At 32.8% G+C, this 26,181-nt stretch overlaps 1 protein-coding gene across 1 annotated transcript in view; it reads right to left on the reverse strand.

Moving 5' to 3' along the window:
• LOC115881334 (proteoglycan Cow) overlaps positions 1–26,181 on the reverse strand; it is a 393,974-nt gene that overhangs the window by 18,564 nt on the left and 349,229 nt on the right. The window contains exons 4-6 of the mRNA XM_030898771.1: positions 25,816–25,953; positions 25,264–25,409; positions 2,455–2,684 (exon numbers count right to left, since the gene is read on the reverse strand). Of these exons, the coding sequence (XP_030754631.1) occupies positions 2,455–2,684; positions 25,264–25,409; positions 25,816–25,953 (514 nt within the window). The remainder of the gene's footprint in view (positions 1–2,454; positions 2,685–25,263; positions 25,410–25,815; positions 25,954–26,181) is intronic.

Below are 26,181 nucleotides of genomic sequence, written 5' to 3' on the forward strand. Positions count from 1 at the left end.
AGGCGACGCGACTGTATAAATCTCGTAAAAGATGAACACATGAAACACGCATAAAACTGGCACCTGGTGAGTTACGTTTAAGCCTAAATGCCAGATAAAAGTTCTCCAATGTTTTTGTGCATAAATTTCAAGTCTATAGCGAAGCATTTTTGGAATAAGCAGAGTTAATGAAAATATGATTAATTAATAATTAAATTAGTTTAGGGTTTAAATTCGGGGATTCATGTGCACATGTGCAGTCCAATCGGTGTTTGTCAAAAGTAGTTCACCCCTATAATTTTGTTATTTCTTCAAATAAATAAACGAGATTTGGTAAACTAGTACCGTATGATCGAAAAAAAAACGCGTCCAGTTGGCTTGGAAATGACGATCGGTGACATTTCATATATATTTTACATATAAAATGACGGCGATCTTCATTGCATAGCCATCGCTTACGCCGTTTTTATTTGATCATACAGTATATAGAAACAGGAAGTAACCGAAAACAATTGAATACGTCAGCCAATCCCTATTTATATCATATACTAACATACTAAATCTCATTTTTTTATCTGAGAAAATAAAAGTTAAAGGGATGCACCACTTTTGATAAACATCCGGTATACTGAATATACGTAACATGCCAATTCCACGCGTGTTGTCATCTTTCATCAGATTTTATTCTATCGCGTCTGCTGATCGCTTCGTTCAGTGCTCATAGAAAGATAACATCTAATTGGTCAATCGAAGAAGTTTCTGAGGGCTTATGATCAAGAAAAATCACAGATCTTCCTGGGTTTAAGTAAGAACAATCTTCGGATTGTCACGGGGTTTTTAACAGGACGCTGTCTCCTCAATGGACACCTCAGTAGATTGAAACTAAGAAGAAACGGCGAATGCAGATTCTGTGGGGAAGATGGGGAAACACCAGTACACCTCATCACTGAGTGCGCCGAGACGACAACCATTCGTGCCATGAATTTTGGTACGACTGATATTGAAGATGGAGAACTACCCTCTATAAAACCGTCCCAGATACTGGCTTTTGTCAAAGCCCTGGGACTGTATCATGAGTTATAACTCAAGAAAGGGGGACACAATGGATCTGTAAGGTCGCAGTGATTAACCCCCCTCCCACTCATTCTAAATTCTAAAATTCTAAAAAATTGGTCAAACCTCTGCTCCCTGCGACACACCAGCGAGGTTCGATATATTTTAGCAATTCGTGCCACATATGTAACACGATCCTTTTTTTGCATTAAAAATATCAACTGTGTGAAATAATAGAATGATTTATCAATTTTCACAAATTATAGAAATATCTTGAATGAGATTTGAAAAGAAACTGAAAATTGCTTTAAATACACCACTACAGCACATAAGAAGAGAAGAATTTATAACCATATCTCTCAGATTCCTTCACATACACCGTAAGCTAATATATAGAAGCTCCAAACCCTTTAAATAGAATTCATAAAATAAAGCCTTAAACTGCAAATGCTTTAAATGCACCACATAAGAAGCGAAGAATTAATAACCAAAAGACTTAACTCAGACTTAACTCACTTGCAGCCGATAACTTAAAAATTGCTATGGATGATACATCCCTAAGAAAATAGATGATCCAGGCATCTCAAATAGACTATATACTGTTTGTTTTTCAATAAAATACCGCAAAACAGATAGCTGCTATTCAGTGGACAAATTACCCATACCTTATTGGGGTTTCTGGCTTCCTAAACTTCCAAAATGATATTAGCGTGTAATATTCAAACACAATAAATTTTAGCAGACGAGATTTATACTTTTTAATTTAATATATAAAATTCTCGTGTCACACTTTTTGTTGCCATATTCCTCCGAAACGACTGAACCGATTTTGATCAAATTTTATATGTATATTTAGTAGCTCGGAGAATAGGTTGTTATCTATTTTTTAAACCCCTAAGTGATAAGGGTGGTCTACCCCATTTTTTTTTATTTTTTGGACAAAATATTTTATTTTTATTTTTTTATGATGTGGCATTAAAAATACATACAACCCTAAATTTTCACTCTTCTACCATTAACCCCTATTTTTTAAAAGCGATATTAGTGATTCAATAATTTTCAACCCTGTGAATAAAAATGACTGTTCCCACAAAAAAATATTTGTATGGCAAAACAACGTTTGCCGAGTCAGCTAGTTTTTTTTACTAAAATAAGATCCTTTAATTTGCAGTCTTAGATTGACGACTTGATAGCTCAAAAAGGCACAGTTTTGAGTATAGTAGCATGACAATTTATTTTCCTAAAGTTGTGCTGCATTAAAGTATTAAACGACGCATCGCGACTGGCAGTGACTGTTGAAAGACATCGTCGCTTGCATGACTCCCTATGAAATCGGACCTATCCTTATTGGAATAAGAAAGTTACGTTGAACATTTACTTTTTCGGAAATAAAAAAAATTAAAACAGAAAAATCGAACCAACCTTATTGTATTTGGTGTACTTGATGTACTTGTAATGCTTGTTGTCATACTTGATATCTTGCGGAACAAATGAGTAGACGTCGTTCTTAGCAGAAGGTTTCTCTGGTCGAACCCCGTTTATAGAGCTAGCGCCGTCTCCGCCCTTGTCCAGCGTCGCCTTGTACTTGTTGATGAAATTGCTGAGCCGATCTGATTGGCGTTGCTGCTTTTTCCGCAATTTGTTTTCATTGTCTGCAAATTAAAAATGTCACGTTATATAGAATTTTTCTGTTGTTTTCAGAGCCCCTATGTTGCGATAGATTTCGTTTGTTGTTTTGAGAGCTTCTGTGTTTTTCACACTTCGAAAACATATTTTCAGATACTGATTTTTAGGGTTCCGTACTCAAAGGGTAAAAACGGGAACCCTATTACTAAGACTTCGCTGTCCGTCCGTCTGTTTGTCACAAAGGTCTGCTTTATGAACCGTTATAGCTAGATAGTTGAAATTTTTACAGATAATGTATCTATGTTGCCGCTATAAGAACAAATACTAAAAACAGAATTAAATAAATGTTTATAAATAAAAAAGGAGTTTCACTAAACATTATCTTTTAAGTAAGAATTTTACATAGAATCTTTCAAGTCCTCGGTGGCCGCGTGGTTTAAAGTGTTAGGACTTTACGCTGCTATGACGTTGGAGCCGTAGTAAGGCAGGTTCGAATCCTAGTCAAGGCAACTTTTTTTAATCTTTTTTTTTAATTTGTACATATTTTTACATATTTATTTTTACTTTTTACATATTTATAATGGATTAATACGATTTTTAGTAATGTGTTTGTTCATTTTTTTTATATTACTTATACGCGCATTCAAAATTTCAGCTAAATCGGAAAAAAAAGTTTATAATAATACAGTGTCTAATGTTGTATAGATAATGAATGGTACGGAACCCTTCGTGCACGAGTTCGACTCACACTTGACTATTTTTTTTATACTATCACACTGGATAATATTACTTTACTTAATTTTGCGGATATAGTTATAAAATAAATTTTATAGACTCGTATATTTCAAGCTACACTCCTGACATAATGATATAAAATATTTACAAGTAATAAAAGCTTTTTCTATTTTTAGATTTAATTTGTTTATATACATCGAAAGTGGGCTACACACTACACATGATATTGATGTAAACTTTATAATGGATATAGGAGTGTAACACTATCACGGGCAATCTCATGTAACCATAAACTGTATCTAAACTGTATTTACAAAGTTCCGACAAGGCGTCTGCCTAATCGTTTACACAATGAATAAACATCATTTTCGTTGCGGACAAAGCTATTATTGTGTATACATAAATACATAAATTTATAGATATAATACAATATACTGCATTAAACTATAAAGGACCGATCTAAAATAATGTTAGTATATTTTTTATTTTTAGTATAGCAAAATGTGTATCAGAGTCTTATAAGTAATGAAAATACATTTTGATAAAAAAAATTCTGTTAAAAGAAATTAGTTATTTTTAATTGTAATCGTACAGGATACTTTTGCAACAATAAAATACTTTATAAATAAATTCTTTGATGAAAACTATAAAAAAATAAACGTGTGTTCGAAAACATTTTCTCAACAGTTTTCATTTTAGGAAAATTCATAATACGTTACGGTTGGTTAATTCATAGTACGTATTTTTATTAACTTAATAAATATCTGAAAATTTGACAATGCCTGTATTTTTGTTTTGAATTATTGTTGAATGTAAAAATTGCAAAAAACTTAAAGAATATCACAAATTATTGTAAATATGCCTATGACACACTGAATAAAAAAGGCTTTTTAAAATATATCAGAAAAAAATAATATAGAGTATCCTTTAATAATAGACCAACTGTAGTACAATATACAGGGTGGTCCGAACTGTATTCCGGAAACTTAGCATATTTTGTAGATAAAAATATGTAAAAAAGTTCGTATAAATTTATGTCCTAAAATGCTTAGTTTTGGAGATACAGGGTGTATAAGTTTCATTTTTATTTCGGTTTTTTCCAAACCGTTTCTGAATTAACGTCAATATTTGGATAAAAATTGGTGTCGGAGAATTTTTTGACATAAGAAATTTGATTTTAATATCAATATGACTCCTACTTCTAGAAGGCGCCACCAACATGCGTTTTAACTGTTTTGAAGAGCAATAACTTTTCGTCCGTACCTGTATAAAACTACTGAGTGAAAAAATATACATTTTCGGAATTTTCTACGTAAAAAATATCTCTTTGTAAAAATCGCTACGAGCAACCGTTCTCAAGATATTTAGAATGGAAATAGTCAATATGATCATACTTATATCATTATTGACAAAAAATAAACATGTTGAATTTGATTTGATTTGGTTAGGTTCTGAGAATTCGTAATTTCAACATTCTGGGAAATCGAATCATGAATTGAATAATGACAAGTAATGTGACATCTGTCTAAAAAAGACAGCGATTTAGAGTGACAATTTGGTTATGTAAAAGAAATAGATATTCTATGAGTTTACTGGTTACCCAACGATTAATATAAATTATTATTATTATTAATTTAAAAATAAATCCCCTATATGAATAATGAACAAAACATTTAAACAGAAACAGACCACTGACCACACAAAACAAATTGTTAGTTAGTAGCAGTTAGTAGTAGTCAGAGATATAGATGTAGTAGTATTTTAGTGTAATAGCCAAAAAACATTATAAAATTATAAACCTAGAATAGTATACGGTTTTATATTAACTCTATTTATTTTGAAGTTTTTAAAAAGCATTCATAAAACATATGTATCCTTCAATTTATTTGATAAAGAAATAAGTTGGTACAATTGGAACGCATAGCAGAAAATTAGTACATTTAAAATTTGAGTGACAAGTGATTACTTCATAATATGGTTAAAAAAATTGTATAAAATTGAAAAAATCTAATCGAGTTATTTTATTAAAAACAATTACAGTATACAAAACAAGCAAGGGTGTATTTAAAAAAACGCCACATACCAAAAAAAGATATAAAAAAGATTTCCTGCCTTCAACCCGTGTTTCAAGCTCAAACAACTTCCTGCATTTTATCGTTGACTATTATTTACCTATCCTGTGCTGCTAGTTTACAGATACTCCAGTTTTTGGCATCCTATACATACAAGATAGAAAACAAACTTTATTTGTGGCTAATACAACTCTCTGAATATTAACTGTAAACTATGGTCTTGGGTTAACATTTAATTTTCCCGCTAGCTTTCATCCACTTAATTTAAAAAAACACGAAACACACGTCCTAAACACAGTCCAAAATGCAAAATGCAAAATATTTATCATTTCTATTTAACATAGTTTGACACAAAATTATAACCTATAATTTGGCAAGAGTTTGACAACTCTCAAAAATCTTAAGACGAGTTCACAGGCATCGACGTTCGTTTGTCGTTCATCTTTCCGTCAAACTAATAATATTGAAATATGATCTGCCATTTTTGAAATAAACCAATAAAACTGGTTAAAAACAACAAGAGATGACGCATGACGGATTTATTTATAAACCTATCCATAGTTAACTTAAAAAATATTAGAAACTTTTTTTAGTTAAATAAATGGATTGGTATGGACGTCATCTGCTTTTTTTCTGTCATCGTCTTTCGAAATCTTACCTGAGAAAAAAAAAACAAAGTATTGTTGCGGACCGGCGTGGACTCGACCTAACCTAACTATATGGCCCGCCCTCGGATGACCTTAACATCGCATTAAAGAATAGAGACCGTAATGATTCATTCGAAGATTCGAGAAGCATCGAGTTCTACTGAAATGGAGTAGTACATACGAGAACAATCAAAACCTTCTCTATGCACCTAACGATCTATGGACTATTCTAGAGACCTTTTGCTGTCGGTATAAAAGCCGGCGGCTGTGGCCTACAGAGGGCAGTTATAAATAGACAAGTACAGTTGACGCGCTAAAATTTAAAAATAAATTCTTAGTTATAAATCGTCTGTAAATAGTTCTTTAAGTCTTTTATCGTTATTGTTTTTGTTAATTAGTGTTAAATAAATAGTGTTTAAATAAATTGTGACTTTCTATCCACACGGAACCGACGAAAAACGTAACAATTGGTGTCAGGTGTGGGGTGTGTGATAGACCAGGAAAATAAAAAGACAGACAATGGCTCCGAAAAAATTGTTGAAAGATTTGAAAGTGTCGGAATTAAAATGTATACTGGAAGAACGAGAGAGTGCGAGACAGATGGAAAAAAAAAGCATTTTACAAGCTAGACCGAGAGACGTTTTGGTGGAGGAAGGTGAGGATCCTAACACATTTTGCTTTGAGTTGGAAGGTGACCTTGACTCGTCCTTACAAAATTAGAAGATAAAATTACGAAAAATTCCCTGGAATTGCAAGACAATTTAAACGGCAATTTGAATAGTAAAATAATTGACTTGGAAGTTAATTTAGAAGATAAAATCAGTGATAAAATCACAGAAAATTCCCAAAAATTAGAAGATAAGATTATAGAAAATTCTAAAGATATACAGGTCAGCTTTAATAATAAAATAATAATTTTGGAAGAAAGTTTTAACAATAAAATAACAGAGATTGAGGAAGATGTAAATAGAAAAATCGACATTTTGCGAAAAGAAATAGAAAAGGCAAATTCACCAAAATGTCAAGAAACATCGGAGGGACCGAAACTAGTCGAAAATAGGTATGCCTCAAAATCAGTTATGAAATCTCCACAGTTTGACGGAAAAACCGCTGGGGCCAATTATTTTTGCCAGTTTGAGACCGCTGCGAGAGCGAACGGATGGACAATCGCTGAAAAGGCTACCGCTTTGACTGTCGCACTGCGAGGAGATGCGACTTACATCTTTCAGACACTGTCACCATCGGAACAGGGAGATTATCAGCAATTGGTACGACATTTAGAAATGAGGTACGGCCAAGCCCATTTGGAACATGCCTACCATTCCCAGCTCAAAAATCGTGTTCAGCAGCCTAATGAGACTCTAAGAGAATATCAAGCTGAAATAGTCCGCCTTGCTCGCGTTGCGTACCCTGCTATGCCCGAAAATGTTATGGAGCGCTTAACAGTACAGGCTTTTATTAATGGTTTACGTGACAACGAAACAAGGCAAACACTTCTTTTAGCTCATCCAACGCATTTGGGAGATGCCCCAGCACGTGCCCTGGAATTTGAGGCCGCGAAAGAATGCTCTAGGTTTCTAGGATTTGTACGGGCTATTGAGGAGAGTTCCGACGATTCCAAAGTGGAAAGTATTGTGCGGAAAGTACTGGATCAGTATATGAGCAAGAAGGGGGGACCGATTCGCTGTTGGAATTGCGGACAGATGGGAAATCCTTGCAAAGAAGAGAAAGAAGTGAAAGTCTTAAGGACGACTGTGGTTGGTGATAGTTGGCAAACCGAAGATCTTGCAAATGACCAAATCAGTGATCCAGAGTTGGGCTTGGTGATTAACTGGAAAAACGCGGACCAGAGACCAACGTGGGAGGAAGTTTGCAGATATTCGCCGAACGTAAAGTCGTACTGGTCCCAGTGGAATTCATTGGTAATAGATAACGGATTACTTCGCCGTGTGATTGAGAGACCAGAGGGACAAGAAGAGAGAAGGCAGATCGTCATTCCAAAGAAGAGGGTCCCGGAAGTCTTGGCGGAAGTTCACAATGGAACCAGTGGTGGTTTTAGCAAGACCCTTGGCAAGCTGCGTGAACGGTTCTATTGGGTGAACTGCACAGAAGGTGTGAGGGCCTGCTGTAAGAAATGCGACGTTTGCGCTGCCATCAATGGACCACAAAAGCGTGGTAAAGCTCCAATGCGCCAGTACAATGTAGGCAGTCCTTTCGAACGAATAGCGATCGACGTGGCTGGTCCTTTCCCGGAGACGAACGATGGCAACAAATACATTGTGGTAGTAATGGATTACTTCAGTAAATGGGTCGAGGCCTACGCGTTGCCAAATCAAGAAGCGTCCACCATTGCTGATGCTCTTGTTAAGGAATGGATCTGCAGGTTTGGTGTTCCCATGGAGCTGCATTCAGATCAGGGAAGAAACTTTGAGTCCATTCTGTTCCAAGGCGTCTGTGAGGTCCTTAACATCCGCAAGACCAGGACGACTGCTCTGCATCCACAATCCGATGGGATGGTTGAACGCATGAACAGAACCATCAACCGTTATTTGGGCAAAGTAGTCTCTGACCACCAAAGAGACTGGGACAAATTTCTTCACCTGTTCCTCTTGGCCTATCGTTCATCCGTCCAAGAATCCACAGGGCAAACTCCAGCCAGTATCGTTATGGGACGGAAAGTGCGCCTACCTTGTGATCTGAAGTTTGGTTGCCGACCGGGAGAAGTTGTCGCCGGAGAAGATTATGTCCACAGATTACGCCAAAGATGGACATCCATCAGCGAGTCCGCCTAAATATTCAAAACGCTAGTGACCGAATGAAGGAGCACTACGAAATTCAAGCTGAGCATGGAGGATACCCACCAGGGAAGTTGGTGTGGCTATACAACCCATAGAGACGTCGTGGATTATCTCCGAAGCTACAATCCTCGTGGGAAGGGCCATACGAAGTTATGGATAGAATTAATGAAGTCGTATACCATATTAGAAAATTGCCAAAAGGAAAACCGATAATAGTCCATTTCAATCGTTTGAGCCCCTACCAAGGCGAAATAGAAGATCGTGCTGGGACCGTGAGAACCTGCAGCTTTGATCCCCCTGATTCGGAGATGTCCTTTGACAACTTCATGGCTCGATACAACAGCCGTGGGAAGGCTCGCTATGGTGTGACCAAAGAAGAACAACGAAACCTCTTTTCCGTGCCTCCTGATTATTCGCTCGCTCACTGTGTGGCCCGAGATTTGCGAATGTCCAGAGGAATCGCTGCGACGTTCAATGAGAAGTTTGGGCGAGTCGGAGAACTACGCCGACAGGATCCAGAGATTGGAAGCGTCTTGAGGCTAACCGACAATGAACATGGTCAAGCAAGGCACATTTTCTACCTAGTCACCAAGGAATGGTCCCCAAGTAAGCCGACTTATCTCAATCTATGGAAGACCCTGATTGAACACAGAGAAGCCTTGCTAAACAACAACATTACACGATTAGCCATTCCGAAGCTCACACGCCGACTCGATGGTTTGAGTTGGCGTACAATCCGGAACGTGATTAAAGTCTTGTTCAGATTTACGGGAATCGAGATCCTTGTTTGCGGCTACAACCCAAAGCTGAGATCGGGAGAGAAAACTGTAGACTGCTATTTCTACCAGACTTCGCAATGTACCAGGGGTCAGCTTTGCAAATACCTTCATTCACCGTGTACATCTCGGGACGAGCATGTACCTAAGAAGGGGGCAGTGTGGCGGACCGGTGTGGACTCGACCTAACCTAACTATATGGCCCGCCCTCGGATGACCTTAACATCGCATTAAAGAATAGACACCGTAATGATTCATTCGAAGATTCGAGAAGCATCGAGGTCTACTGGAGTGGAGTAGTACATACGAGAACAATCGAAACCTTCTCTATGCACCTAACGATCTATGTACTATTCTAGAGACCTTTAGCTGTCGGTATAAAAGCCGGCGGCTGTGGCCTACAGAGGGCAGTTATAAATAGACAAGTACAGTTGACGCGCTAAAATTCAAAAATAAATTCTTAGTTATAAATCGTTTGTAAATAGTTCTTTAAGTCTTTTATCGTTATTGTTTTTGTTAATTAGTGTTAAATAAATAGTGTTTAAATAAATTGTGACTTTCTATCCACACGGAACCGACGAAAAACCTAACAGTATATATCCCTATTTTTCTATATTTCCTTGCGTATATCTTAATTAGTACTAACAATAAACATCTTGAAAATTTAGTCTACGTAAGACTATACTAATTTTCAAAATTCCTTTTCTGTTCTTCAGACGATTTAATAAGTGAGTTTTTAACCGTTCATCCCCAAAGTAATAAACCAGTCCCATCACGGGAGAAACATTAATTTTATCTTATTATGCTCCGGCCGACTACATTACAATAATACTTCAAACAATAAGATTTCATAAATTTTCACCAACTCTCTCTGGAGAAAATATAATTTTCCAGTTTGTTTAGGAACGAGACAAATATCTTTTTATTTCGAGAACTTGTGTTTGTTGTTTGTTGTAAGAAGTCATTTAGGGCTTAATATGCAAAAAAAGTGATTTATTTTTTGTAATTATTAAATATACAAAAAATTAATGATATACCCAGGGTCGCGTTAAGGTGATTTGGTACCTTAGGCACCATTTATTTTGCCGCCCTCTTCAATTAATAAAAATTCAAGTAAAATTTGTTTTGCCTAATATTGTCTACAAATAAAAATATTTCATGGAGTTTTAAAAAAAAGTGATGCTTTTTAAAGCAAATTGACATATGTTATGGAATAACTGTCATGCAAATTCAAAAATATTTAGTCAAATGTATATTACCATATGTATTTTTTTACAGTTGTTTTAATAACTTTGAAACTAAAAATTCATATATTATATTTGTGAATTTATTGCGGGACAGTAAAGTAAAATTACTGCATTAGAATATAATTTATTGGATTCACTTGTGTCATTCATACGAAAAAAATCAATAGATACATTATTTTTATCGTAAATTAATTGAAAATATGTCATGTTTTTGAAGTCTCTGTATATTTATGAATATCATCAATAATTTAAGGGATTGTATAACAATACGGAAATAATTATTTTTTCTGATCTCCCTGTATAATATCCAATCACTTGATTTAAACAGATCGAATATGCCGACTTTCCTTTACCTATAAACCAAATTTTAGCTTTCAACATGCCAAATTTATGATTTAACCAATGCTTATTGAAAATCATGTTTTTGTCAATTTTATGCATGTTTTATTTTTTATCTCGAAAACTATTAAAGATTGGTATAGGTTAGATCTGAGATATAGAAAAAATCTCAGATTTGGGAGTATTTTCGAAAGATATAATAAAATACCGGAGGTTCCATTTAAAATAACAAAGATGCTACCACTTTTAGTATGAAGCAGCAACACCGTAATGCTGAAAATAATTTAGATAGGTGGAGCAGGTGCGTTTATACAAAAATCCAAATTTAAAAAAAAAATCCTATCACCGGTTCTCCATAAACGTCTAACAGGCCATGGCCCTGAATTACACTGTATAAACCCGAACCGTTAATTAATATTAAATTTATGCAGCTTATTGTCAAATATAATTTGTGATACTAACATAACATTTCATATTTTAGTCAACTAGATTATTAGGGCGTATTAAGCGGCTCAGACATTATCAAACAAATTGCGCAACAAAGCGTTGCGTTGCCACAACTTTTAAATCACCTATACACTTAGCAAAATTTTGATCAAACTATTTATTAAAAGTTGTGCATAACCGATTGGCAACTTAAATATTGCACAACGAAGCGTAACACACACATATATTACACAACGCGTTGCGCAAACAGTCCCGTTGCACAAAAGAAATCAATCATTCTTGAATCTTATCTAACAATTGCGCAACGCATCAAATAGGGCCATACATTGGCAACTTGTTTGATAATGTATGGGCCGCTTTACTAGATTTTATGCGCCTACATAGTTTAATGTAACAATATTTTTGTAGTTCGGCTTCAGAAAAACATTTTTTTCTCAAAAGTTACGCGCGGCGGCGTTTTTTACAAAAGACAAAAAATATGGTATACATATATTAAGGTGCCATTACACGGCGCGTGGCTTGCCGATCCACGCGCCTGGCGTGCGAATCGCCGAGCCAGGACGCGCCAATGCGTATTTTCGCACTTGCGATCTCACGGCCGACCGAGAGACAGAGACAAAACTTGTCTTTTTAACATAGACTATCGGTTTAAATTGAGTTTAAATTCATACAACCAAATAATTTATTCCGCAACTTTATTTTCAGTGCAGTTTATTCAGATAACAAGATGGAAAGCAAAATCATCTGGTTAAATTAAATTAAATAAGATAATAATACTTTTTTTAACTAGGGTTATTTATGTTCAAAAGTTAAATAATATTTTTTTGCCTTATTTATGAAAATATAATTTTAGAGTATATAATATTTTCAGAAAGCCCATAACAAGGCAAATAATACAAAAAAAATAATATACTGGGTGTCTCATTTAAAAAATAGAAGTCAGATTGTGAAAATGAGAACCATCAGCGTAACTAGTTAACATCACTGGATTCTACGTAAAAAACTAAACGAGACTGAGTTTTCACCTTTTCGATAAGTTATAAGATAACCGATATACGATGGAATCGAAAAATGCAACATTTTAAAATTCGTCCTGTATTTTAGGAACTAAAGAGACTAGAACAACTCTTCTTCTTTTTTAATTCTTTAATTAATTAATTTTTTTAATTCGTTCATGGTGCAATTGATACTGAACTTTTGATGTATTCTCAGGCAGCCGTCCTGTATTTCATTTCTATGTGCATTATTTCTGGGTGTTTCAAGTTATTTGTTCTTTTTCATATAGGGGTAAAAACTCAGATATAGTCTCGTTCGACCAGGACATGTTGTCTCGAAATATGTAAAATATCAATTATTCTTCGAATCTCCGTTTTTCGATAGATATGGTAGGTTACATAATCAAATGTATTATACACTACTGGCAAAGGAATATTAGCAATAGGAGGTTTTCAATGCGATAAAAAAAGATGGTAAGGCTGCAAAATACACTGCAATGCAACAGAGACGGATAAAGTGTATTTTCCCTACCATCGTATAGGGGAAGTGATCATAGAAGTGATACGACGAGACAGCCCCTGCGAGAGGGGGCGCCGGGCGGGTCTTTAAGACGCTTGTGTGGGGGCTACCGCCTACTAATAGAACAGAATCGAAAAAATAGAAACAGGACGGACAGTGTTGCCATTCAATTAAAGCGAAATTATGTTGGCTTGTCAAAATTCTAAATCTTCTAATCCCATTATCTTGCCTACTTAATGAAATATTAAATAAAGTACGAAACAATTTTACGAATGTTTTCTCTAGGCACATAACTTCTTTCTAAAACGAAAAGTAACATGCAAAACTTTGATATCATTTCTAAAATAGCAAGTGCAATTCTATGAAATGGCATACTGTACGATCTTCCTAGCAGTCCCCCCGACAAAGTCGGTCGGCGGCGGCGCTTCACAAAGCCGCGGCTGTGACAAAGGAATTAGGCCGAAAAAAACTTTATAAGGAGTAGACGAACAGGATTGCCGGGTTTGTTAGATTATAATTCCATACGAGAACAAAATTCTCGGTAGATCTTCAACAAAAATTAAAAGTACAGAAACGAAATAAAATATAATATTTAAGTCCAAAATTAGCATTCCTATGTGTCGTAATTATAGATCACTCAAATAAAATACTAATATAATAAATATAACAAGAATTAGAAATAGCTAGGTATATTATTTAATATTAAAAAAAATATTGAATTAAATAATATTAATATATTAATAAAAACATATAAAACTATAACAAGTAGGGATAGCAATCACAAATTAGTGTAGCAGTCACTTTTTACCTCTGTACAAATTTTGATCAGTGATATCTAAAATTAATTTCATTTCAATGGGAAAGCTGTAGCAACTCTCAACTCTTTTTTCATATTGATATATTTTTTTGACGGGAAAATCACTAAAATATTTGTCCGAATTTAGGTTGTTTTTAACTTAAATTTCGTTTTTGTTTACATTTTTTGGGGAAAATATGGGTTCAACTTTAGTAGATGAATGAAATAAAATCTTTTCAAAGATATCAACTTCTTCGGGCATGTCGCCAATACCGCGCCTAATAAGGAGTAATAAGGATTTTTAGGAATATCTCTGTAACTCTGCAACTAGACAGAACGATGACCTGTATGTGTGTTATTACTAAATAAAATTTAATGAAACAATAATAAAGTCAGATTATACAGATTCCAACGCGGCAGTCGCTTAATTTTTAGTCAAATAAGTCAGCTTTTTAAAAGTGCTTCTATTGTAAAAACTAAAGACGCAGTTGAATATTTCGTTAGATTTTTCTTTAAATCGGTAGATCGGTAGCTTACAGACGAAACGGTAGACCTGGCAACTCTGTGATGAACTGACGGGAGTCAAAATAGCGAGGTGCGGAGGCGCGGGAAGGGAAATAAAATAATGGCGATAAATAAAGGGCAGGGAGATGGGTATCATGAGTGGATGGGAGGTGGCGAAATTTCCAAAATTTGTTATCTTATTGGAATTTGTCTAAGTAGACAGTCGTAGTGGAAGTGGAAACGGGGAAGTTGTTGTCCATCTCTGTTTAAGCATAGACTTTTTATAGGCGTTTCATTCCAATGCATGTAATTCCTATGCCTAGAGATCCATTGCCGGGCCTGTATACCTACTGTGTTCAAAGTAAACAATTTTTTGTCGTACCGGTTAATACCTGGCCGGCTATAAATCAGTTCATTTGTGATTGAACTAATCGCACTGAGGGGTAAATTGGTACCTATAATTGTATTGTTATAATCATCGGCAATTACCACCGCTCAAATCACCGCCAATAAATTAGTATTGCTATACAAATTTTAAATAGCATAATTGCACAAAACTTTATGTTCTACACCCTTCGGGGTATTTGTATGTAACTTATATTATTATACTTAGAACTAATAAACTATATCTATCTATACGAGTATATCCTTTGTACAGCATTTAGAATAAATCATAATTTTAAACAATAACTTGGTAGATTACATTGGTATACCCTGTATTTATCAGTATTTTTTATACCTAATTAATATGATATTTCTAGATTTTTTTAATCTAATATCAAATTATGTATGTTTGCATTAAATGGAGTTATTTAAATAAATTAAGTAACAAATAAAATTAACTGAATTTAAAAGAATTACTGGTGAAGACCTTGCACGGCGCGTTTGCTTTGAAATTTACCGCCAGTCGACGGGAAGGACGCGCCGACCGAAGATCGGCGCGCCGACCCATTCACACAACGTGTGGCGCGTATTTTTTGTTTCAGGCTCGGCGATCCACGCGCCGTGTAACTGCACATATACCCGGCCGTGGCCCGAAGATCGGCCTGCCGACCCAATCACACGGAGCCCGGCGCGAATTTTTTTGTTGCAGGCTCGGCGATCCACGCGCCGTGTAACGGCACCTTTAGATAAACCATTTTATGAAAAAATTTAGTCGTCGGTTGAGTTAGAAAATATTTCTACTAACATTTATGTAGGGGTGAGGGTATTTTTCAATTTCAGATTCTTTATTTAAGTTTTTCACCCTTCCCGTACTTTTTTCCGGATTTATGTGTAAGTCAATTGTTAAACCGCTTAGCAAAACCCTGCAAAACATAGGCATCCTAAATCTCATTCAAATCGGAATAACGGTTTTTAAAATACCTTAAAAAATGTCTTTATTTTTTTAAAGTTTGATGTCCTTTAACGAACAAAGGAAGCATTTTTTATAGAAAAGTCTATTGTGTCCAATGAACTCATTTTAATTTCAAAAGTAGGTAGTAGTTCTATGTTCAAACCAAACATTGGGACGCCCTGTATAATTTCGATAGACATGTAAGATATGACAGAAAAAGCAAATAAAGTTTTTTATTATGCCAATTTATGTTGATTCGGAATGATTTGACTAAAAATTTACAGCGCTTTCAGATGAAGCGGAGCGTCCGTAGTGTTTTTTCAAGATAGCCGTCGGACGGAACTCCGTCGGACGGAGTATACGCGCCCGTGTGAAATTGTTCATATAAACTCATGGTACTTGCTCGAAGTAGCGGACGCGATAGTGTCCAGTGTGAGTTGATTTCCTCTAATATTGATATTCTAGATTTATTCCATGATATTATTTTAAAAAAAAGTTAACATGTATGCTCTACACTGTTAAGGCCAGTTTAGACGCTACGACTTATCGTACGTTTTATTGGTGGTATAAAACGGAATACAAAACGTGCGTTTTGGGAAGCGTTTACACATTTTACGTCTTTTTTTCTATTTTGACATCATAATTATTGTTCGTATTTGTGGTTATTGAAGGTGTCCTATAATGGAGGAAGAAGTACTAGTGTTAGTTCTATAATTGTTTCCTTTCTGCGGGTATAACTTCAGAGACAAGAAAAAGTTACTAAGAAAAAAAGGAGATGGTTAAGAGAATGGCTTTTAAAAAGAAATAAATATTCACACGTTAAACTACTAAAAGAACTACGAGAGGAACCAGACGACTCGCGTAATTATTTGCGAATGGACGCAAAATTATATTATGAATTGACATTATATTATATTATTGCTACAAGTCCGATGCCATGTTGCATTAAAAAAGAATGAAAACACGAAAACTTTCTCAAAATAGCCAAATTCGAGTGAAATTGTCTTGCCTTAAAACGAAATTGTGTTCACACGCTCCGCTTTATCGTGTCAGTTCTTTGCAAAATTATGCAATTATGCTCTGCTCGTCAGTTCTCCGACTTGATCTTGGATTTAATATCGTTACGATAAGACGTACGTTTTGTTGTTTACACACTTCGTTTTAGATGATATGATTTGTCCTATCAGACAAAACGTACGACAAGTCCTAGCATGTAAACCGGCCTTTAAAACACTCTAAAAATAACTTTAAATTATACATGTATTAACATTATCTCAATCTTTTGTATTTTTTGGTGTGTAATTTTCAAAATATTAGTGATCTCAATATTTCTCATATTTTCTTACGTTTATGTAATTTTAGCACTAATAATAAACATTGTAAAAATTTAGTCTATGATTATAGGTACTAATTTTCAAAAATCTTTTGGTTTTTCAAAAGATTTAGTATGAAATTATACTACAATAATTCAAAAATATTACAAATTACATAAAACACATAAGTTCTTAAAGTATATCTACATTTTTGCAAAGTTCCAAACTAAAACCATCGAAAATTCCGAAAAATTATTTTTTTTTTCAATAAAAAATTATTTAGTTTTACTTTAAGACCTGTAATTTACCTATTGTCTGATATTATCCACGATGTTCTACAAAAATATGTTTTAAGTAACATTATTAAGTCGAATAATACAAGCAATTCTTCATAAATGCCGTTTTATTACATATTACATAATATTCTAAAAACATTTTTCTAAAATAATAATATCACACAATTCTTTCATTATAACTTCCGTTAATAATTAAAAATCGACAATGACATGTGTCTGTTCTAAATCATAACTACAATAAATTCCTTCTCCCATAGCACCCTACAAAATAGCAACAATTCTGTCAGTGATGAACAATAAGCCGGGCGGGAGGCTTGTCAAAAACTTATTCGTTTTCTTTCTCGGTATTTTTGCGGAAATACTTGTGCGTAGTGATTCTTATTATATAAATTGATTTTCCTAGTGGTCTGTTATGCTATTAAAGAGGTAAGCCTATCGAAATATTTATTTATTTACGTTATTTTCTTTGATTTCTTGTCGATCTTTTTTAACCTAAACGCCGACGCGTCATTGTATTTGTTTGGCGTAACGAACGGCAGGTTTTTCATGGCAACGCGATGGAAGTTTTCCGCGCAGCGGACAGCATCGATCGGCACGGTTGACATATCGGCGGGATATGGATTTCGTTTGAGGGAAATTGATCGGACTTCTTTCGATTACCGCTAAAAATTATCGATGGCTCTAAAATCTCAAAATTTAATGTAACCGCGATGTTAATTTATTTCATGTTTTGACTTGCAGGGGAGTTATTTGTATGGTTATAAGGAGAAAAATGGTATCTAGCTACAGGATGGATAATATAAGGTAATAAACAATATTTTTTGTATTTTGGGCAATAGTAATTTGCCCAAGTGGCTTTAATTAATTACAGAGAGTTTCATTTACATTGTTTAATTAAAAAAGTGAATGTTATTTAATTTATTATATCTTTTATGTTTTCTTTTTTAAAGTGTAAGTTTAATTGTGTTATCAAGAAGTAAATCCTGGAAACTAATTTTGCCAAAGCGACACAAAGAAAGGCAATAATATACTATTCCTATGCAATAGGGGAATACATGTTTTCAATGTACAGGGTGAGTTAAAAATTAAATTTATTGTTCCGTTTGTTTTGAAAATTATGAAAAAATGTTATATAGAAAAGTTTTAGAGAATGTTAAAATATACTGAAATTATTTTTGAGTATACATGGTGTTTAAAAAAAAGGCATGGCAAACGTAACATGAATTTTTAAATGTCACGCAATATTTTTATTTCATTTTTAGATTCTGCGTAAAATTATAACTTTTTTATATACAGGGTGTTCCTTAATGACATGCTAATATTTAAGAGGGTGATTCTTGGACCTATTCTAAGAGAAAAACTTCATATATGAATGTATATCCTAAACATCATAATTTCTGAGATACAGGGTGGTAAAATTTTCTAAATTTTTTTTTTATAATAACTCTGATTTTCTTATCGATATCTTTATGAAACTTGATACACGTCTTCTATGCATTAAAATACCCTTTTTGGTGTATAAAGAATTTTATTTATTTCAACCAGTGCCGTCCATACGGGTTTTAATCGAATAATTTTGGAGAAAAAAGTGGTACACCACTGACTTCTCTTAAAATAAAAATAATTTTCAAAATCTCCATTCATTTCTAAACATTTTTTATGTCTTGAAATTAAAGTCAGTTTACTTCAGATAGGTAGGACATATATTCATATGAAGTTTTTTTCTTAAAATAGCTCCAAGAATCACGTCCATAAATAACACATAAGGAACATCCTGTATAATGCTATATACTTAAAACTAGTAGTATTTGTATTATTTCAATTTTTTTCAAAGGATTTTAGATTTTATAATGGGGAAACATTGTCACTGGCGCTATTGTTTCTCAAGTTGGAGTACTTCGATTATCATAAACTTTTCTACGGTATGATCGAAAAAAACGGGGTCGAGTTGGCTTAGAAATGACGATTAATGTCACCATATATTTTTACATATTAAATGATAGCGATTTTCATTTCATCGCCATCACTGACGCCGTTTTTTATCATATTGTTTTTAACATTTTGCTTTTAAAATAAATGGAAAAATTAACTTATCATTGCCTCATTCGGTACATAGGTATATAATGGAATTTAAATATATTTTTTTATCAAAGTCTATTATATTTTTACAATAAAATACATACATTAAAATTTAGCTCTGGCATATTTGTTCCTATCGTATTTTTTTGACTAGGTAACTATCTGAATAGATAGAACAGAAATTATATTTTAATAAGTTTCAGCATTTTTTTATTAGGTATCAAGTATCAGACAGCGGATTTACTGTTAGTTTAAGAAGATTTGCTATATTTTTAATCAAAACCGAATTTTTACGTATATTTATCAATAGGGGAATATAGTTTTACCAGGGTACCAATCAAAAAGTTGCCGCAAATAGGGGTTGCGAAGGTTCAAAATTTTTCCTTCTATTTTATATGGCTCGGGCAACAATGCGTCGGGCATCTGTAGCTCCTATAATAAAAAAAATTAGTAATTTTGTATAAGTGCAAACCTCAGGTATATATTAGAATGTATTTCACGTACATATTTTAATATATTTTTCTACAGGATAGCTCATAAAAGTATGAGTGGATCGGAATGATTTTTTTAAAAAGAACACCCTGTATATTATTGCATTTTTGACTTCCTTTTTGATCACTTTACACAATCCCAAGATATTATTAAATATATTTTTACAGTTTCAGAAATATTAATAAATAAAAAAAAATCATCTTTTAAAAAAAATTAAAACTACAAGAAATGTTCTGAAATCAAAACTATACTAGGTAATTGCTTTGAATTTACTATAGTTGGTCTGTACAAACTTTGTTATAAGTATCATAATCTTAAACCATGCAGGGTGTTTTGGTTTGGTTGCCAGACTTTCTAAAATACAAAATAGTTTTTCTTCGTTTTTTTTTAAATGGAATATCTTGTTATTATTGCCTTGTTAGATGGAAAAATTAATATTTTTTGTATTTGAAGAATGTAGAAATTTTAGAATCTTCGATATAACAGTTTTGTTTCAAATGAACCATTTTGTCTACTACCTTTTAGTTTATTTCTCATCTTTTAAATCCTTTCCTCTCAGTGTATATAAAAGAAAAAATAACTGTGCTTTAGAACATTCGAAAACTATTTTAAGGACTGGAATAAAGACATATCTTATTGTAAAATCGCGACCTTCCTATCCTGGCGATTTTCTCTCCAACTTTGTAGATGTTTTTATTTTATTTGGATCTTTTGTGGAGCGCGACTAGAAATACCTGAACCGTTACCATAAAAGAAAATTGTCTCTTTTGCTATTTATTTAATCCCATCTCCGAAGAAAAGAAAGCATTTTAGGTGTGTGGAATAATTTACAGATGTTGAGCCACTCTATACTTACTTCAGATACTGGTATCGTAAAATTTAATATTTCAGCTTTCATCGCAGTGGTGGTTCGTGTTTGTAAAAAATCGGTCGGTTTACTATAAAAACTTATTATGAATAAGGATAAATATTGTTATTAAATAGTAGTAGGTACATCAGGCAATATGTTATTGCAAAAGCCATTAGGAAGAATTTTAATTTTCAAAAACCACAACTAAAAAAGCATTTTTATACAGGGTGTTTCAAAAAACATGTGCCATCTCTCGTTGGCAGATTCCTCACGTAAAATTACGAATTATTTTTCATATCAACATGGGTCCAATTCTGCTTTATTTTATTTTTGTTTGGATTTATTATAATTTTCTTCCAAGTGCCTTTAGTGATTTGAATGAAATTTGAAGGGTAAAAGTTACTATGAGTAGAAAAAAAGTGTCGATCGATTCACCACAGACGTGCATTTTTTTAAGAAAAACGTATTTTTCTAAGAAAAATATGTGCGCTACTGACTTTTTCTCTCTTAAGGTGGCTACACACACTACTGCAAGCTTGACAAGCATGCATGAACAATCTTTTTGTACAGGCCCATGCATAATTTACCTTCGCCGCCACACGGTACATGCATGCTTGAACAAGTTTCAGTTTAGGCCGCAAAAAAGAAGAAGGAATCCTGAAAGCATTTATCTTTTTAATAACGGTATCCTTATCGGCTTGGCTGTCAATTAATCTATACTTATTAAGTAAAATTTTGTATGCTGCATCCTTCTTCACCGTATCATGATATTCTGGTGATTTAATTCGCCAAAGACACGGCTGATTTTCATATGCGCGAATAAAATCTTCCAATAATCCTCGATTGCTCCTTTTCAGATCGCTAGACATGATGGCGACGCGACGTACAAGTCATTTACGATCACGGACTGAACTAATTGTTTGTACAAGCTGAATACATGTGGTACACATGTACCGTTTCGCTTGCGCAAGCATGGCTTGTCCAAGCTTGCATGATTCAAATTCAATCAATCATCAAGCGGCTTGCACAATTAAAATGCTTTCGCAAATTTTCCCTACAAACGCTACAGTTTGCTTGTACAAAAAGATTGTTAATGCATGCTTGTCGAGTTTGCAGTAGTGTGTGTAGCCACCTTTAGTAGTAAATTTGTGTAGACTATTTAATGCCAATTAAAAGTTGTATCTTGATATTTTGTCGATTTCGATGTCCTCGATGAGATAAACGCAATTTTATTAATAACAATTAATAAAATTAATAAACTATTTATTTAATGTAATTTATTACTAAATTTTATTAAAATTTATAGCATTGATGTACAGTGCTACTTACAGCAAATTCCCCCCCAAAATAATGGTATTCAAGATAGTTACAAAAGGCCAAATTTTTTTAACATCTTGTAATTTTAAAATTATGTATTGCAGCCGTTTATAGAAACTTTTTTCATATTTTTTGTTGAAGCATCAATGAGTACTTATTTAAGGTTTTTGGAAGTTAATGACAATAAACTTTTTTAAAGGTCCTATACGAATTGGATTAAGGCAAATTAATTAAATTGTGTTTATCTCATCAAGGAGATCGAAATCGACAAAGATTAACCCCCTGTAGCTTCGAAACAAAGCAGAATCGGACCTATGATAATATAAAAAATAAATCTTATTTTTATGAGAGAAACCTACCCACGAGAGATGGCACATGTTTTTTGAGACACCCTGTAGATAAGGTATTAAGGTATGTACCTAAATAAAATAATTTTTAATTTTCACTTTTGTGCTAAATGTAAGAAATGTAGTTCTCGTTGAACTACCTATCTAATATGCTAATGATTCTAATATAACAAAAAAACTTCACGAGACGCCAATGATATTATGTTTGTATGAATGGTATTTCAAGTTTTAAATTACATACCAAGTAAGGAAAAGATGCTTATATTTTTAAGCTATCTACAGTATAAACTGTATAAGTTTTGACATACAAATGTATATTTTCGACAATCCAGTATACCGTTGTTTTAGTTAAAGTAGCTATACGTATGATAACGATCGAACCCTTTTATCAAACAGTTTTAAGATTTCCTGCTCCATTTCTCTCTCTCTCTCTCTCTCTCTTTCTCAAAGCATCTTTTTTTTATTGAATGTGTGCCTGTATGTACAGGGTTGTTCACCACATATGACACGGAGTATTGTAGCTAAACGATGAGATTTTTACAAATTGTAAGTTTGGGGTTCGTTGAAGGACTATTAGAGCTACAATTTAAAAATATTTTTACAAGATACAGAGTGTCCCAAATAAATAAAAAATATCAAAGTTGTATTTTTTTAAATGGAACATCCTGTATATTATTACATTTTTAGTTTCTACGATTAAAATAAAGGTAAATTTGATTAAGGTTTATTATACTTAAACCTTACCGTTTTTGAAATATTTTCAATTTTGTGAAATTGCAGTAAAAATTTTAAGGCTTCATTTCTCCAAGGGTATCAAAGTTTTTAATACTAAATATTTACTGAAGTTTATTTACTGATCAGTTATTTTGTTGCAATAATAAAAATAATACTACCTTATACAGAGTGTCTAAAAATTTATTTTAAATAATTATTAGCTTCAAACGGCAATAACTTCTTTAATTTAAATGGAATGCCCTGTATATTTTAGGAGAATCAGATGCACAATTAAATTGTCTATCAAATTGTATTATACCATTTTTTACTTATCCCTTCAAGTTTTCGTAGAAAATGCATTCTTTGTTAAATAAAACAAAAAAGGTTGATTAACTCTAATGCTAAGGTTAAGTAACTTTAATGCTGAAATAAAACGTCACTATCTTTTTAAAAACATAAATTTGTATCTTTCTAGTATATTTTTTTATTTTTTAATGAAATAAACGAATTATATCGACAATATTAGTATCTGTACTCTTTAAAAATTTGGTACATCTATAAAAATAATCTAAAATGTCAATAGTCCATGGGTATATTGATAAATAAGTTCTAAATTACAAGAAAATGCATTTTCTACGGAAACTTAAAGAGATAGGTAAAAAATGGTATAATATAATTTGATAGACAATGAAATTGTGCATCTGATTCTCGTAAAATATACAGGGTGTTCCACTTAAATTAAACAAGTTATTGCCGTTTGAAGCTAATAATTATTTAAAATAAATTTTTAGACACTCTGTATAAGGTAGTATTATTTTTATTATTGCAACAAAATAACTGATCAGTAAATAAACTTCAGTAAATATTTAGTATTAAAAACTTTGATACCCTTGGAGAAATGAAGCCTTAAAATTTTTACTGCAATTTCACAAAATTGAAAATATTTCATAAACGGTAAGGTTTAAGTATAATAAACCTTAATCAAATTTACCTTTATTTTAATCGTAGAAACTAAAAATGTAATAATATACAGGGTGTTCCATTTAAAAAAAATACAACTTTGATATTTTTTACTTATTTGGGACACTCTGTATCTTGTAAAATTATTTTTAAATTGTACCTCTAATAGTCCTTCATCGAACTCAAAACTTACAATTTGTAAAAATCTCATCGTTTAGCTACAATACTCCGTGTCGTATGTGGTGAACAACCCTGTATAAACCTGTGTCGACTGTATTAAAATGAAGTTGGATAAAATAAATGCATTTATTTCTGGCATAAATACTATTTCTATCGCAAATACTCGATTTCCTTTTGTAAAGTCAACCATCATTTATTTATTAAGCAGAAAAAAATAAAAATGAATTATTATTTTCATTTTTTTTTTAATTTTCTCTAAAACGGTATACAAATTTGGAAAAGAATAAACGGGATTAAGCATTTTAGAAGAAGCAAACATTTTTAAGTAGCGTTTTTCTCAAAATGTTAATAATAAAAAAAATTTTCCTATTGTAAAGACAATCCGGGGACATACTGTAGATGATTTTCGCTACTTACCTTTCTTCTAATAAAAAGCTTCACCATATAAAAGTGAAACGGAAACCTATCAAATGGCAATTAAATGAAATCAAAACACAATTTTTATGACAATATGTATCAACATCGAACTTCAAAATTATTAATTATTATAAATTATATTGTATAAATTATTAACGAACAACATACTTCGAAATTATTAAAGACTGCACATCGATGTTAAAATTGATGTATCGGACCGTTTAAAATTGTCATGCTGAAAATGCATCAAATATCACTGGCAATATATCGATGTTTTTAAATCATCTGTAAAAATGTCCAACACGAGTATAATGCAGTATACAATCGGCAATCGGTTTTGATGAACTGCGGTTCGAGGATTGTCGGTATACATTTTTTTGTAAATTAATTTAAAAATTTTTAAAATAAACTGTTAATGGTTATTTTACCTTTGCATGGACAAAATCCTTTGCACCCCACTTTAATGACAGTATGATGAATACAGTTGTGGAAGTCTAATCTACATAGCGAGCTGTAGGTACGATTATCTGATCCACAGAGGAATATTGGTTTTACTACTGGACATGGACGGCATCTAAAGAGAAATAAAAGAATTATAAAATTTAAAGTCGTTATTAATTAATTAATTAATTATTTATTAATTAATAAATAATTTATTAATCTATTTGTGACATTGACTACTAGCTGTCAATAAAAATAAGTGAAAAATTCGTTATGAAATATTATATGTTATCTGAAATAAATTCGGATATTTATTATGCCTTTTTTAATTCATTTTTATATATTTTTTTATGTTTACATATATGTATCTTGTTTAGTATGTTACTGTATAAAATGTTATAATCAAACTAAATATACTAGAAAGATACAAATTTATGTTTTTAAAAAGATAGCGACGTTTTATTTCAGCATTAGAGTTACTTAACCTTAGCATTAGAGTTAATCAACCTTTTTTGTTTTATTTAACAAAGAATACTTACACACTTGGTTCACTGATATCGTCACTAGTTTCGTCATCAGAATCATCTTCGGTGTCATAGAAGACATCATCATCCTCATCTTCGTCTTTCGATTTAGGATCTTCAGTTTTTGAAGGTGATTTAGGAACTACAATGTCTCTGAAACAGAAAAAAGTAATACATAAATATATAATATAATCAGGAAACTAGAGTAGGTCTAATAGTTTTGTCGAGCTACCAAAATCCGTGTGTTTTTCATAAGAGCCCTATTTTTTATGATTGTAAATAATTTTTAAGGTGTTAACATTAAGTTTAAGTGTTAATTTATTAATGCAGTTGTGTCTATAAAAAATACCTATTTTATTTGGTAGATTTTTTTACAGTGCC

This window comes from Sitophilus oryzae, unplaced genomic scaffold, assembly GCF_002938485.1.
Source record: "Sitophilus oryzae breed Bouriz unplaced genomic scaffold, Soryzae_2.0 scaffold_1716_pilon_pilon, whole genome shotgun sequence".
Taxonomy (NCBI): Eukaryota; Metazoa; Arthropoda; class Insecta; order Coleoptera; family Curculionidae; genus Sitophilus; species Sitophilus oryzae.